Below are 13,771 nucleotides of genomic sequence, written 5' to 3'. Positions count from 1 at the left end.
CTCATGTTATCTTACGCACTAAGCTAACCTTGTGCTCACTAATTTATCCTCTCTCTCTCACACACACACACACACACACACACACACACAAAACACACCTCGTGTTGATAAGTTGATTGTGGAACTTGCACACAATGGAAGCCATTGAACAGTGACATTTTCCCCTCACAGAAGCTCCACCCTTTTAGTAAAAGAACAATAACAAATAAAAACACCTCTAAGAAACAGTCTTTAATTCTTTTCTCCTCTCAGAAAGAGGACATCATACAAAAGAAAAACAAGTTACAGGCATTCTTCTGACAAAATATTATTTTGGACTCCCCCCCAGCCGTGAGACGAGAGATGACATTGACTGACACGCACACACACACACAAAATAAATAGAGCTGCTCAAAAAGGGCGTGTTCACTTAAAAAAAGTGGGGACAGGGTTGATTTACACTAGAAACACACTCTTAAAAAATACATCAAACAAAACCATACATACAGTGTTTAAAAATATTTGATTACCACATTTTTAAATGTTCGACACCCATTCTAGGATCAGCTACAGCGCTCTCTCACACACACACACACACACACACACACACACACGCCATTACAGTGTAAAACCACGTGTGCATGTGTGTGCGATACCACACGAATGTTTATGGCTTCAGGTCACATGTTTGACTGCATGATCCAGCAGCCTCTCTGCTGATTGGCTGCATTCTTAGATGGAGGCTTCTGATTGGCTCTTGTATGAGAGTGGTCTCGGAAGCTCTCTGCTTATTGGCTGTTGAGCAAGTGGTCCCTCCCAACAGTCAATCCAAAGAAACAGTAGGAGTTTAAGTCTCTTCCAACTGGCTGCTGGGGAGCCGCGTTTGCTCAAGTAGAGGCCCCAGATTGGCTGATCAGTCAGCCCAGTGTTCAGATGAAGACCTCCGATTGGTCGTCGCTACCAAACTTGAGGGACGTCAAACAGACCAGATGACGTGGCCTGAGACCCTGATTAGGACAGAGGTTTACTTTTTTTTTTTTTAAATAACTCTCAATGATCATTCCAGTTTAAGAATTAAATTGGATCACGTGGAGCCAGTTTAAATTCCCTTATTGCATACCCTGATTCTGATTGGCTGAAGACTGAGGCCATGGTTCTGCCATCTCCCCTCCTTCCTTTTCTGGGCTTGTAGAAGCTCCGCCCCCTTCAGGCCTAAACACAATTAAATCTCATAGGTGTTAATAATAATAATAAATAATAATAATAAATGTGATTTCTATCCGTTGTTGTAATTATTATTAATGCTAGTGACTGGGGAAGAGACTGGCAGTGCGACACCTACACTGTTCTGAGCCAATCATCCATCTTTTTTGAGTCGACAGTGTCGGAGAAGGAAGAGTCAGCACTCGCAGCACCTGAAAACAAACCCGCAGCAAAGTGTTAAACACCTTCAACAGACACACAACAAGTCAATAAAACAGCACAGTACCATCTTTCCTAATCCTCTTTTTGATGCCAAAGGTGCTCCAGTTGCTCTCAGGGGTCTGATTGGCCCGAGTGGGGCTGATGCTCCTTTTCCCACTCAAGATACACCTACACACACACACACACACACAATATTACACACAAATCACACAATATAACCTGTAATGTGATACTCTACATTACCATTAACTCACCTGTCATGTCCCGCAGAAGTTGATGTCATGGCAACAGCACGGTAGGGAGGCTCCGCCCACCCACCTTCCCCCCACTTCCGGTGCATGTGTGTGCTTTTCTGTTTAGACTGCATGTACTCTGCGTACGTCTGGATTCGGTAACTCTCTGCGTACTGACTCGTGTTCACCGCTAGAGGACAAACATTTTAAAAATCAATCATCCCTCCCCCCCCCCCGATAAATTAAAACTATAGAGACGCTGTGATGAACGTACCAATCTGCACCTGCTCCAGCTGGCTGAGAGACACGAACGCTGATGTATCGTCCACCCAAGACACCTGGATGTTTCCTGAACGTTACAGCAGAGAGAACATCGTTAATACCATTACAGCAGCACAGTACAGAGCTGCAGGTCTTCAGGAGGTCAGAGTCGGGGGGCCACAGCAGTCATTCACTTCCACAAGTCTGCACATGTGCCGTTTCAGACCCAACAGTTCCTGTGCTTGTAATTTAAAACAAACCTCTATTATTTGGAGAAATGCGTGGGGTGGATGGAGTGGTGGGTAGTCACCAGGTGGAAGGAGGGTCATGTGGGTTGATGGTTGGATAGGAAGATGGATGAACAAAGGGGAAAGTGGGTTGATAATTGGATGAAAGGATGCAGGGGTGAGGAGGCAACTGGGTGGATGATGAAGGGTAGGTCAGAGGAATAAGTGAATAAATTGAGGAGATGGAGAGAGGCGGCTCAGTAACCGGGCAGACTGAAGGGGTGAGAGAGAGGAATCGATGGCTGGATAACAGATTTGTAAATGGATGAAAGATAGATGGACAGACAGGACAGGAAGAGGGATGGATGGATGGACGGACAGGTTGTTACAGATGAAGTGTGTGTGTTCATTACCGAAGGCGCTGAACAGCTGGTACAAGTCACTAGTTTTCCATTCTTTTGGAAAGGTGACGTAAAGAACGTTGTCCCGCTTCGGCTGCACTGAAACACAACCAAACATTAACATCTCTTACACACACACACGCACGCACACACGCACGCACGCACGCTTTCTGACTTACAGTCTGGTCCGCTAATGTTCAGATAAGGAATATCAACCACCCGCATAAGGAACAACCTGCAACACACAATTTACATCACTTATAACCTCAGTTTGTAACGCTTTAGAGAGAGCACACACGAACCACACACACACACACACACACTCTTACTTGTTGTAAAAAGGCTCAAGGAGTTCAGAATGAGCAGAGATGTGAGCTCTCGGAGGGGTGAGGAACGAACCTAGGAACAGAAAAACACGCTGTATAACACCAGAATTCATAATGCATCTTACACATGCGCAAGCGCGCGCGCACACACACACACACACACACCTTACCTAGGTAGTTGGCCATGGAGATGAAGCAGAGTCCAGTGATGTAAGCATCATAACCAGCTTCGTGCAGTTGCTCAGATGCAGTGTCATAACTCTGAAATCCCTCAGAACATTCTACGCACACACAAAATATTTGGGCTTTCAGTGGTTTCTCTGAACTGCTCCTTTTCTGTGGCAGAATACACCGCTTTAATTTAACCCCTCCATTGTGACTCCCAGTCAAGTTCAAGTTTCCAGTCATTTGAGGTTTATGCTGAAGAATTCTGAGGTCGTCCTCCTCCTTCATTATTCCATCCACTTTGTGCAATGAACCAGTTCCACTGGCAGCAAAACCACCCCAAAGCATGATGATCCTACCACCACCACCAGCTGGTACAGTGTTCCTCTGTACGTGGTGGTCATTGTGGCCAAACAACTCAATCTTTGTTTCATCTGACCGTACAGCTTTCCTCCACAAGGCTTTTTCTTTGTCCCTGTGCTCAACTTCAAACTTTCAAGGGGATATGCAGAACTTTTTTTTTAAAAATAAATGAGTCAATAGTATCTCCATCCTTGACTCTTGTATGCTGCATGAACAGGAATCTAAAATAAAAGTTTAAAAAAAAAACCCCACACAATCACCTGCAAAGTTGTGATTGGCGCTGCCCCGCTGAGCCAGCCAGCCCTGAGTGCGTGACATCACAGCGGGAACCGGTTTTAAGGCCGAGGCCTTTTACAGCTATAGACCAAAGTCATATAAAACATTTATGGTGAAAGTAAGAAATCCCGTTACCGACTCTCTCAACTGAGACGGATTTGACTTCACTGATTGTGGGTTGACTCATTAAAACAGGATGGGTGCTATAACTTATGCAACATACATGTACATGCATGCGATAAAACGCAAAAGGCTCATTAAATAATCACATGAACTGAGAATCACATTCTGAAGCAAATTAAATAATCTTATACCGCTAACTTAAACACACAATACAGGTTACATGGATTAATCTAAATGCAGGGAAACAACGCGTGTTGTGATGTAGCCAAATGAGTGTCGGAGCTTACCCGTCTACGTTCTCGCTTCTTGAAGGCCGATCTTGTGGCCGACTGTTTTTGAAACAAACAATCTTGACTTTCAGTTGTTCCTTCAGTTCTCTGTTCATTCACTTCTTCCACGCAAGGGCGAGATGGCAGCGATATACAGCAGAAAAATCAGACAGCTGCTCCATTCACGCACTCATTCTCCATACTGAGTACTCCGCCATTACTGCTGGCTCAGGCAATTACTAACACCTGGGACGGGACATCACTGGTTTTAGTAACAATTGCGGGGAGGTCACTGCCTGAGCGATATGTTCCGTCCCAGGTTTTAGCAACAACCCTCAACCCACACTCCAGGAGAACTGGTGCAACTGAACTCACTTTCCTTTAAAAAATAAAATAAAATACTTTCCTTTTCTTGTAGTTTTATTTAAACTGTTGGGACTGCACCCTCTTTCAACACGCTCAACAGAGCAGAGGTCTCATACGAGTCTTCAGTAAAATGTGCAGAGCAGAGGAGAGACCACTTCGTAGGCGCCCAATGTGCCCATGAACTTCTCGCAAAACGTGTCCAAATCTTTGCAGTTTGAACATTCTTGGGCCATGAATGCAACGTAAATCCACCTTCTGTCATGTTGCTGCACCGGCCAGCAACACATCTACACGGCATGGTGATAAATTGGCTCAAAATGGAGGATCGGAGTTGCAGTCAGCTCTGTGTTTTAGTATAGCAGAAACGGCGATGAGACCGATAGACTTCCTGCTGTGATGTTACGGATCTCAAGGTCATTCACTCAGACGGCTACCTATATAAAATTACTTTAATTGTAAAAGTTACTAGATTAAATTTATTGTTAACGCTTAAAAACTATTCCTCTGTCATTCTTGGGGTCTCAAAGCATTTATAAACGAAAGTGAGGCCATGGCTCTGCATATATGCTTTAAGCTTGAAGGTGTCAAATTTTGGAGCAGGGGGTTATTTCTTGAATAGCAGCTTTTTAGTCCATGGTGATCTGAACTGTAGACAGTGATCCAGTTCATGGCAGGGCTGTGCCATGGTGGTTCCCAGGTTGTTCCTGACCATTTTTCTTGAAGCAAAGTGGCTTGGCAAAGTGACTACACCTCACAATAACTTGGATGCAATTGTCTGAACTGATCTCAGGATCTGCAGTTCTTTAGAAATGGCTTGAAGAGAGATTCCGGAGTTGTGTACATCTGCGATCCTCCTCAGATCTGCACTGAGCTGCTTGGACTTTCCCCATTTTACTGTATTGGTCAATCCAATGAGTGCTGTAAACAAACCCTTTTTATGAAGGCACAAAGAAGCTCCCACCTGTAGCCAAATCACTAACAGGAACTTAAGAGACATTTTAAAAGTTTCAGCACCTCTGAATTAATAATCTGAGTGCATGTATCTCAGTCCCCCCAGGATTCCGCGGGCCTTTTTTGTGATTGTTGCGGGCTAAAATGTCTGATGTTGCAGGGGGTTTTCCAAAAAATTGCGATGAAAGTTGCAGTGTTTTTTAGGTTTTTGTTGTGATTAAATTGCGGGAGGAAGTGAAAGTTGTGAGAAATTGTTGCGATTTTCTCTTTTTGTGATTAAAATTGAGTGATATGTTAAATATTAAGTTATTACTGAAAAACTATTGATTAAAAAAAACAAAGACACTGAGAAATGGTCCTATAAACAACTTTACCAATATAAAAGATTACCAGGACTACAAAAATGCAGAAAAATAGGCTTTACTTATCCAAATGCACCTGTTGGTTCAAAAGTTAAAGTGCAGAGAACCTCACAGCACAACATGAAGTTACCTTAAAATATAATATAAATGCCTCAGCTTTCATGTAAGAAAAAAAACTATTAATACTAGTACTGTGTGCAGGCAGTCCCTCCTGAAGACTAAATTAAACAATAATTATAAACTAATAAAATAAATGGCTCAGGCTTCATAGAAGAAAAAAAGCAATTTGAACAGAATCTCACAGTATGATGCTGAAGCTGCCGAAACAATGGAAAATAAAATACCATTTTGGCAAAAATGTTGGCATCCATTAATTTCTTGTATTAAGTAAAAAATAAAGTGCACACAGTCCTTCACTGTAAACATAACACACTTTCAGTAACGGAATTTAAGCCTACATAAAAACACTGACTCACACATGCTGCTTCTCTTGAACGTATACACGGAAGTAAGCAGTGTTGCCAGACAGTGCTGACATTTTCCAGCCCAAAATATGTTCAAAACCCGCCAAAATGCACTTGAAACCGCCCAATCTGGCAACACTGGAAGTAAGGCAGAAGGTAGTTTGTTGATGTCGCCTCAAGATGACGCCAACGATTGGTCAAATTTGCGGGAAAGTTGCGGTGATTGCAATTATATCCAACACCGCCCTGAATTTGCGTTCAAGTTGCAAATCGCAATATCATGAAATCCTGGAGGGTGTGGTATATTTATTTTAGACCCTGTATGTACAATTTTGACTGTTGATTTCAGAAAACCCAAAGGAAATTAAAACTTCTGCGCACCAAAATCATGGGTTTCTTCTATTAAAGAAATATACTGTACGATCATTTCACCACAGAAAACAAACCGTTCAGAGAAATTACTGAAAGCCCAAATATTGCCATGACACTGTGTGCAAACTTGACAGCAACTGTATTAACAACCCAAAAAAAAAAAAAAAAAAAAAAAAAAAAAAAGCACAAAGTTTTCCACAAAACCCCGAACCATAATCCTCAGACAGACTTCACGGATCCTGGAAGGAGAAGATTCATTAATGAACCCCCAACCCTGAACCTCATACCAGGCCCCATCCCAAAGCCAGAATCTTTGACAAGGCTCTGTGTGTGTGTGTGTGTGTGTTACTGACCGACTCTGGGGGCTTTGAAAGGTTTCTCCTTTAGCTGCTTCTCCAGCTCTGCCAGAGACGTGTTCGTAATCCGCTCCTGTCACCCACACACACAAAATTAAAAACACAAGATTCATACACCACTGAGTAAAGAACTCCATTTATCATCATCATCATCATCCCACCTTGAAAGGCTGCATCGACGCCATCAGCTTCGTGTCCAGCAGTCTGAAGCAGAGAGCAGAGTGTGGGTTACTGAGGCAGGTTTGTCCCTGTGGTGCATCAGTTTGCATTTACAGCACTACTTCAAGTCACGATAACGATAGAGCACTAGCTGCTGGCGGTAGAGAGTGATTTAGGTCTGGGGAGTTGACCTGCAGGGAGCCAGTTCAGGTCTGAGGAACCGCAAGGCGCTCGAATCGCTAACTAGTAGTGCGCCATTTTTGGGCCACAGGGTGAGAGTTAGAGGATCCTTTATGAATATCAGGTTGTCACACTGAAGTCAGCAAGACTACAGAGATACTTACCGAGGAAACACACACATCGCGACCTCTTTGAAGTCATCCAACTCCTGCAAACACACACACAGTAATAAATACAACTGCTGACCAGAAACGTTGCCCCCCCGACTCAACCGAGTACCCTACACACCCCACCCACAGGGTCAGTTACCTCAGGTAAGGGGCAGTAGAACTGGTGGATGGTGTGCATGACGTCCAGCAGCATGTTGTGACCAACCACCAGTTTACCCTGGGAAAGGGGGAGGGATTAAATCACACCTGCTTCAGGGGCGTTTTTAAATTCATCATGTGATCCGTCTCAGTAACGACAAAAATGAAACTCACAGATTTAGAAATGGCATGGATAACTCTGGAGAAGCCGACTGCATCGTTCAGTTCCTCCTACGTGCACACACACACACACACACACACGTTAACATAAGTCAAAGGCAGATGAATAACAGGGTCATGAGGTCGGAGATCACCTGCTCTCGTTCATATTTCTGCTGCTCGATCCTCTTCCTCTCCTCTTCATCCACCTGACTGATCTGGATGAAACGTTCCTTCTGCAACACAACTCACCCTCAGGACGTGTTCAGAGACTCCCCGTCTGACAAACCAGTCGGTTATTCATTCTCTGCAGCCCCTCCCATTTTATTCATCCACAACACAAACATCACATCCGCCGTCTCAGAGTCGCATCTAACGCGTGGTGGAGTCCAACAACAAAACACAAGCAGAGGTGCATTATGGGTAATAAACATCCTCACCTTCTCATTCTCCACGGTTTCAATATGAAGTCCTTTGGGAAACCTGCAAGACAGGAATTCATTTCACAAACACCGCTTAAAATCTACTGTATTAAAACCAACCAAATCAATAACCAATTAAAGAGCCTTGAGAACGAGATACGGGGGAATACTTTTCAAACCCATAAAAAAAAAAAGTTAATAATTAAAAACTTGACAACTAAAACCCAGTCATTAAAAAAAACAAAAAGTCGTTTAAAGTTCAGAGACCGAGTCTACATGCACTTTTGTATGAACTGAACTGTGTGAAGTCATTGATTAGTTTCCCGGCATCTAGATTGTATTAAATAAACAAAAACACACAGTTGTACAACATCTAAACCCATAATGTGAGTCACTCACTTCCAGTTGAGGGTCTGATAGATAAGCTTCCTCTGAAACCTGAGAGAGAGAGAGAGAGAGAGAGAGAGAGAGAGAGATTGAATGGATGTATAATGATAAAGGGAAAGTGAAACTAAACACCAGTCCAAGCTGGAGCAGTGCAACAGAGGATTCAGATTCATCGCTCAGTGATTCAACTCTGTCTGGATTTGATGTCGATGTCAACTGAAAGGTGAGGATTTGAAAACAGAGCTATTAAAAGCTAATATTTATGATGAGAAAACTGAAGTGTGTTGTGTTTATCAGAGCTACTGGGTGGAGAAGAAAGTTTATCTACGGACAGGAGAATTTATTCACTACTCGCTGATCAACACTGCAGGGCGCGAGCTGCGTTACGAAACGTTCATCGAGTATGGCCACACCAATTTAAATTAGCTGGTTCTCGGATTTTTTCAGGAAAAATATGAAGCGAGCGTGCGAAATTTAAAAAAAAAAAAAAAAAAAAATGCTCTGATGGTAAAATTAGCGGTGGAAATAGAGGGCTTTCATAATAGAGAAACAAAACAGACAATACATTACTGTTACACATTTCATATGGCTCTTTTAATAGCTTATCTTATTTCCACCCGTATGCATTAAGGGCTCTGGCTGCACGTCTTATCAGGCAAACCAGTAAACAGAGAGGCGAAATAAACGACTGAATTACAGTCAAGTGAACATCTACAATACACAGAAAAAAAGATTTGACCAGGAGTAGCTACTACTGATGGATAAATACTTCGAATGATTTTTGTTTGCCCCTCACATCAATCAGTGAAATATATAAATCAAACCCACCTCCGCGGAGTCGTTGTCCAAGTTGGCACATCGCAGGGTAACAAGCTCACGGCATCTTGAGTACAACTGTGCAAAGTTTTCCCCCTTTTGAATTTCAACACACCTGTCAAAAGATTTTACGCTTCTGTTCGTTGAATATCCGAACAATCACAAACAGGCTTTGCAGGATTCCCCTCCACAGCCATGCTTCTTCCACAAGTGAAAGGGGTGATCTGATCAGTTTTCGACATCACGTGACCTCAACCTGCAGTCGATTTTGATTTTTTTTCCCCCATTTTGCATTTTATTCAAGCGGCGATTCTGAGAACCAACTAATCGAATTGGTGTGGCCCAAACTCATCATTTATTGAGACCGTGTTACACAATAATCCACTGAATCATCACACAAACTGACACTTTGGCCGAAGCAGTAGCGGGTAACGTTTCCTGATGGAACCCTTCCTGCTCTGTCTAGGAGTTGCAGCCCAAACAAACTCACCTGAGATCAAAACAGTAAAATGTATGAGGACCAGTGTGTGCGTGCACACACACACACACACACACACACAGAGATGAAGGACTGAGGAGACACACACTGAATAGGAAGTTAGACTCACCCAGAGCACGGCTCCAAGTCCACCGTCTTCTCAGAGTTGTTCAGAAGCGCTTCCACTTTCTCTCTGTTAGTACACACACACACACACACACACACACACACACACACACAACACCACAAAATGAGATCCAACAGGAAGTAATGTTGCTTAGGGGTGGAGCCACGTGTGCATCAGTCAGACAGACACTCACACCACTCTGTTGATGAAGTCCTTGTGCTCCTCAGGAATGTTCATTGGTCCCTTCCCAGAAGTGGGCGAGACATAGGAGGGAGTCCCCACCCCATTGTTCTGGCTCCGCCTCTCCTCATACTGCTCCCTCAACTGAGACTCCTCCCCCTGGTTCAGGTATGGAATCCCTACAGCAATGACACACACGAGTGACGGGTCAGTCATCGTCATTAGCGAGAGGAGTCTGTACAGGGCTACAACACGAACAACGTTTTCAGTGTGTGGTGTAAAGCTGGATGACCCACCGTTACGGAACACCTTGTTGAAGTCGAACCCCTGACTGGCCAGGAAGTCAATACTGGAGCTCTGGGGGGGGGAGGGGGAAGTTAATTTGACCATCAGATCAATAACTAAACACACACACACACACACACACACACACTACCTGACAGATGAATTTGATATCTGGTGATGCTCTGCTGAACGGTTTGGGGAAAATGTAAAAGTTAAAAGCTTTCGTGAAGTACCTGTAAAAAAGAGCGAACACACATCACTGTAACATGTATACACATTAAACTTTACAGTCAGTGGTTGTAACTGTGGGGGCGTGGCCAGGATAACTCACTTGGACTGCGATTGGTCATATCTGAAGGCACAGAGGCCGAACTGAAAGAGCAGGAAGTCCATCGAGTGCTAAAGGAAAAAACACACACACGACAAAGATCATCCCAGTTCTCATATCACCGCTCCAATCCCAGGCAGTTACCGTTACCACCCTGAGATCAACACCACAGCCGCTTTACATTAAATCCACTGTTTGTGTACAAACCGTTACTATAGAAACCAGAACATTATAACAAGTGCATTAATAAACCTGTGACGTGCAGCTGCATTACTGTCACGGCTACAGTTACAGAAAATCAATCAACACCTCGTGACCAATCAGCGTCCAGCGCTCCCCAGTGCTGAGGGCTAAAAGGCACGGTGAAGAGAATTTAATGTAGAATTTCCCCCTGAATCTTATCCACCCCGTGCCGGAGTGTGTGGGATCAGAACCCTCCAGCCCACCTTCCTGAGTTTACTGTAACGCTCCTCCGGCGTGTCCATCCCGTTGGTCAGCATGCTCACCGCCGGCCCGTCGCTTAGACCTCGACACACAAACCACAAACCCATTTTAATTCCAAAAAAAAAAAGGTTACCATGGTAACCAGCCCCTTGACTTTAAAGCTGAAGGTTAGAACCACTGGTCTGAACTCAGAACAGCCTGAGGGCCCCAAACTCACAGGAGCCAGGTTCAGAAGCTTTCAGTTACAAATGCTGAGCATTTCTCTGATTGCAGTTGAACACACAACAAGAACAAACCTGAAAACTCTCCATCGATGGCCAGGAAGTCGGCCTCCTGCACCGCGCCGCGGACCTCGCGGAGGGCCCCTTTAAAACCTGCGGGGGGGAGGGGGGGGGGTTAGAGACTGGAGCAGCTGAAGGATAAACTGCAGAGAGAGAGAGAGAGAGAGAGAGAGCGGGCTTACTTTGCCGTGTTACCTCCATCACTGCAGTGTGAGAACACAACCGCTCTCTGCCGCTTTAACCGCTCCCCTCCGTCACTTCCGGCTCACACCGCTGCACTTCCGGCCTCTGCAGGCTCGGCGGAGAAACGCAGCCCGGAGTCTCTGCTCTGCTCAAACTCTTTCTGCTTTCAAAATGTATTTTATTTTAATTTCATTTCGCTTTTACTCGACTTGCTTTGTTTGAATTCTGTTTGTTTTGTTATTTATTTTCATCCTGTACTCTTTCAGTCTCTCTAATTGTTCAAATTATTATTATTATTATTATCTTTTATTGATTAAGACTTTTTATTTTATAGTTTGAGGTCTTATTACAATTTTATTTTTATATTCTCTCTCTCTCTTTAGTCGAGTTTGTTTGAATTTTTTATACTTTTTCACTTTATGTTTGCTTATTAGAATTTATTCCTAGTCATTTTTATTCTGTATGTATATTTTCTTTTTCAAGGGTCAGGAATCTCAAATATCACAGAACTGCAAGAGGAACAGAACAGATAACCAGCCAGAACAGCATGCTACCATTAATAACAGGTTTAATAGGGGAGTAAATGTTTTTCTATGCAATACACAAACAATAATGGCGTTACAACTTACCACATAAACTCGTAATAAAAAAGATGAGCTTTACACTCTGCACTGTGTGCATTAACGACATCAAAACAAATAAAAACTATCAGTAATCCCCATCTGCTCATGACTGAAATGAGTTCACTTCCGGCGACAGTGTGACGTCACCACTCCGGTACTGTAGGGGGCGCTATTACACAGTGTTTAAATGGCATAACAATGAGAGCCGGAGTGTCTCTGCGTGGTGTCGAGGAGGGGTAGGCGATACTGCAAAATTTGGTATCGATCCGATACCAAGTAAATACTGGGCCATAATTGCCGATACTGATACTTTTTGTACTTAGAAAAGCAGCTTATCTTCTTTTGTGTTTGAGAGAGCAATGCGTCATAGTTTACCATGAAGTGAAAGCATCATCAATATGCAAATTTGAATGTAAATTCATCTCATCTCATTATCTGTAGCCGCTTTATCCTGTTCTACAGGGTCGCAGGCGAGCTGGATCCTATCCCAGCTGACTACGGGCGAAAGGCGGGGTTCACCCTGGACAAGTCGCCAGGTCATCACAGGGCTGACACATAGACACAGACAACCATTCACACTCACATTCACACCTACGCTCAATTTAGAGTCACCAGTTAACCTAACCTGCTTGTCTTTGGACTGTGGGGGAAACCGGAGCACCCGGAGGAAACCCACGCGGACACGGGGAGAACATGCAAACTCCACACAGAAAGACCCTCGCCGGCCACGGGGCTCGAACCCAGGACCTTCTTGCTGTGAGGCGACAGCGCTAACCACTACACCACCGTGCCGCCCTGAATGTAAATTAAAATGTGAATTTTCATGATCATTGAATGATCTTGTGATTTTTCCTTTAATTAGTTATCATGATTATGATCATAATAAAACACAGGACAAAGATTGTAGGCAAATGAAAAATACTTTTTATTAACTAACTCAATGCAATATTGCAATATTTGCAATTTTATCAACAAATTTAAATTTTACTTTTTCAGTTGAGTTTTGTTCAGTTTTTGTTCATAAACAACAACAATATAACAAAAAATCCCTTTCATTACACACAATCTACTGTTGGCTCTCATTTACGACCTTTAGCTTTTTGCCCTCAAAGCCCTCCTGTGTCCAAGGAATTATCCCCTGCTGTCCCCTTTTGGGCCCTGTCCCCATGTTGAGAACTACAGATTTATAGGTTTTTGTTCAGAAACAATAACATGTTTACATTTTTCCCCTTTATTGCACTTCTTTTCTGACTTACTAACTGTCCTGCCTTAGAGAAAATCCTTTCTGCAGGTACAGATGTTGCAATTACTCCCAGGTGTTTCTTGACAAGCTTGCTCAGAGAGGGGAATGTTAGCTCATTCGCTTTCCACCAAAGAAGTGGGTCTCCATCCCGTGGAATTGGCTTCTCTTCTGAGTACCGGCGCATTTCAATCATGGCATCAGTGGCAGTTGTGCGATGCTGCTGGAATGTAAGGATTTGAGAGTCAAACT

General features: G+C 43.6%; 1 protein-coding gene across 3 annotated transcripts; it reads right to left on the bottom strand.

Annotated features, from left to right (window-relative positions):
• Positions 1 to 218: 218 nt before the first annotated feature.
• parn (poly(A)-specific ribonuclease (deadenylation nuclease)) lies at positions 219 to 12,393 on the bottom strand. Of its 3 annotated transcripts, none has more exons than XM_060899332.1 (27): positions 12,286 to 12,393; positions 11,656 to 11,819; positions 11,489 to 11,566; positions 11,195 to 11,274; positions 10,752 to 10,819; positions 10,572 to 10,653; positions 10,432 to 10,492; positions 10,149 to 10,314; positions 9,959 to 10,021; positions 8,547 to 8,585; positions 8,166 to 8,208; positions 7,881 to 7,961; positions 7,741 to 7,797; positions 7,568 to 7,645; positions 7,423 to 7,466; positions 7,081 to 7,123; positions 6,917 to 6,992; positions 3,023 to 3,133; positions 2,856 to 2,925; positions 2,706 to 2,761; positions 2,539 to 2,625; positions 1,912 to 1,986; positions 1,659 to 1,827; positions 1,469 to 1,572; positions 1,322 to 1,394; positions 1,100 to 1,191; positions 219 to 986 (listed from the first exon to the last, which is right to left on the bottom strand). In XM_060899332.1, the coding sequence occupies exons 2-27, from the start codon at positions 11,672 to 11,674 to the stop codon at positions 937 to 939; spliced, it is 1,965 nt and encodes a 654-aa protein (XP_060755315.1). In that variant the 5' UTR covers positions 11,675 to 11,819; positions 12,286 to 12,393; the 3' UTR covers positions 219 to 936. The 3 variants fall into 3 exon arrangements, with proteins under 3 accessions (XP_060755315.1, XP_060755316.1, XP_060755317.1); XM_060899333.1 differs by having other exon boundaries at positions 11,656 to 11,816; XM_060899334.1 differs by lacking the exon at positions 12,286 to 12,393 and having other exon boundaries at positions 11,669 to 11,710.
• Between the last annotated feature and the right edge of the window lie 1,378 nt (positions 12,394 to 13,771).

The sequence above is a fragment of the Neoarius graeffei genome, chromosome 18 (genome assembly GCF_027579695.1).
Source record: "Neoarius graeffei isolate fNeoGra1 chromosome 18, fNeoGra1.pri, whole genome shotgun sequence".
NCBI classification, from domain to species: Eukaryota; Metazoa; Chordata; class Actinopteri; order Siluriformes; family Ariidae; genus Neoarius; species Neoarius graeffei.
The sequence above is the reverse complement of the archived record's forward strand: the minus strand, read 5'-3'. Positions and strand labels throughout refer to the sequence as shown.

What these genes read in the sequence shown, in the direction of transcription:
- parn (XM_060899332.1), bottom strand. An exon ending in GTTACAGTAAACTCAGGAAG is followed by an intron (nt 10,820 to 11,194) that starts GTGGGCTGGAGG and finishes TTTTTCCTTTAG; the next exon opens with CACTCGATGGACTTCCTGCT. An exon ending in CCAGCTGTTCAGCGCCTTCG is followed by an intron (nt 1,987 to 2,538) that starts GTAATGAACACA and finishes TGTAACGTTCAG; the next exon opens with GAAACATCCAGGTGTCTTGG.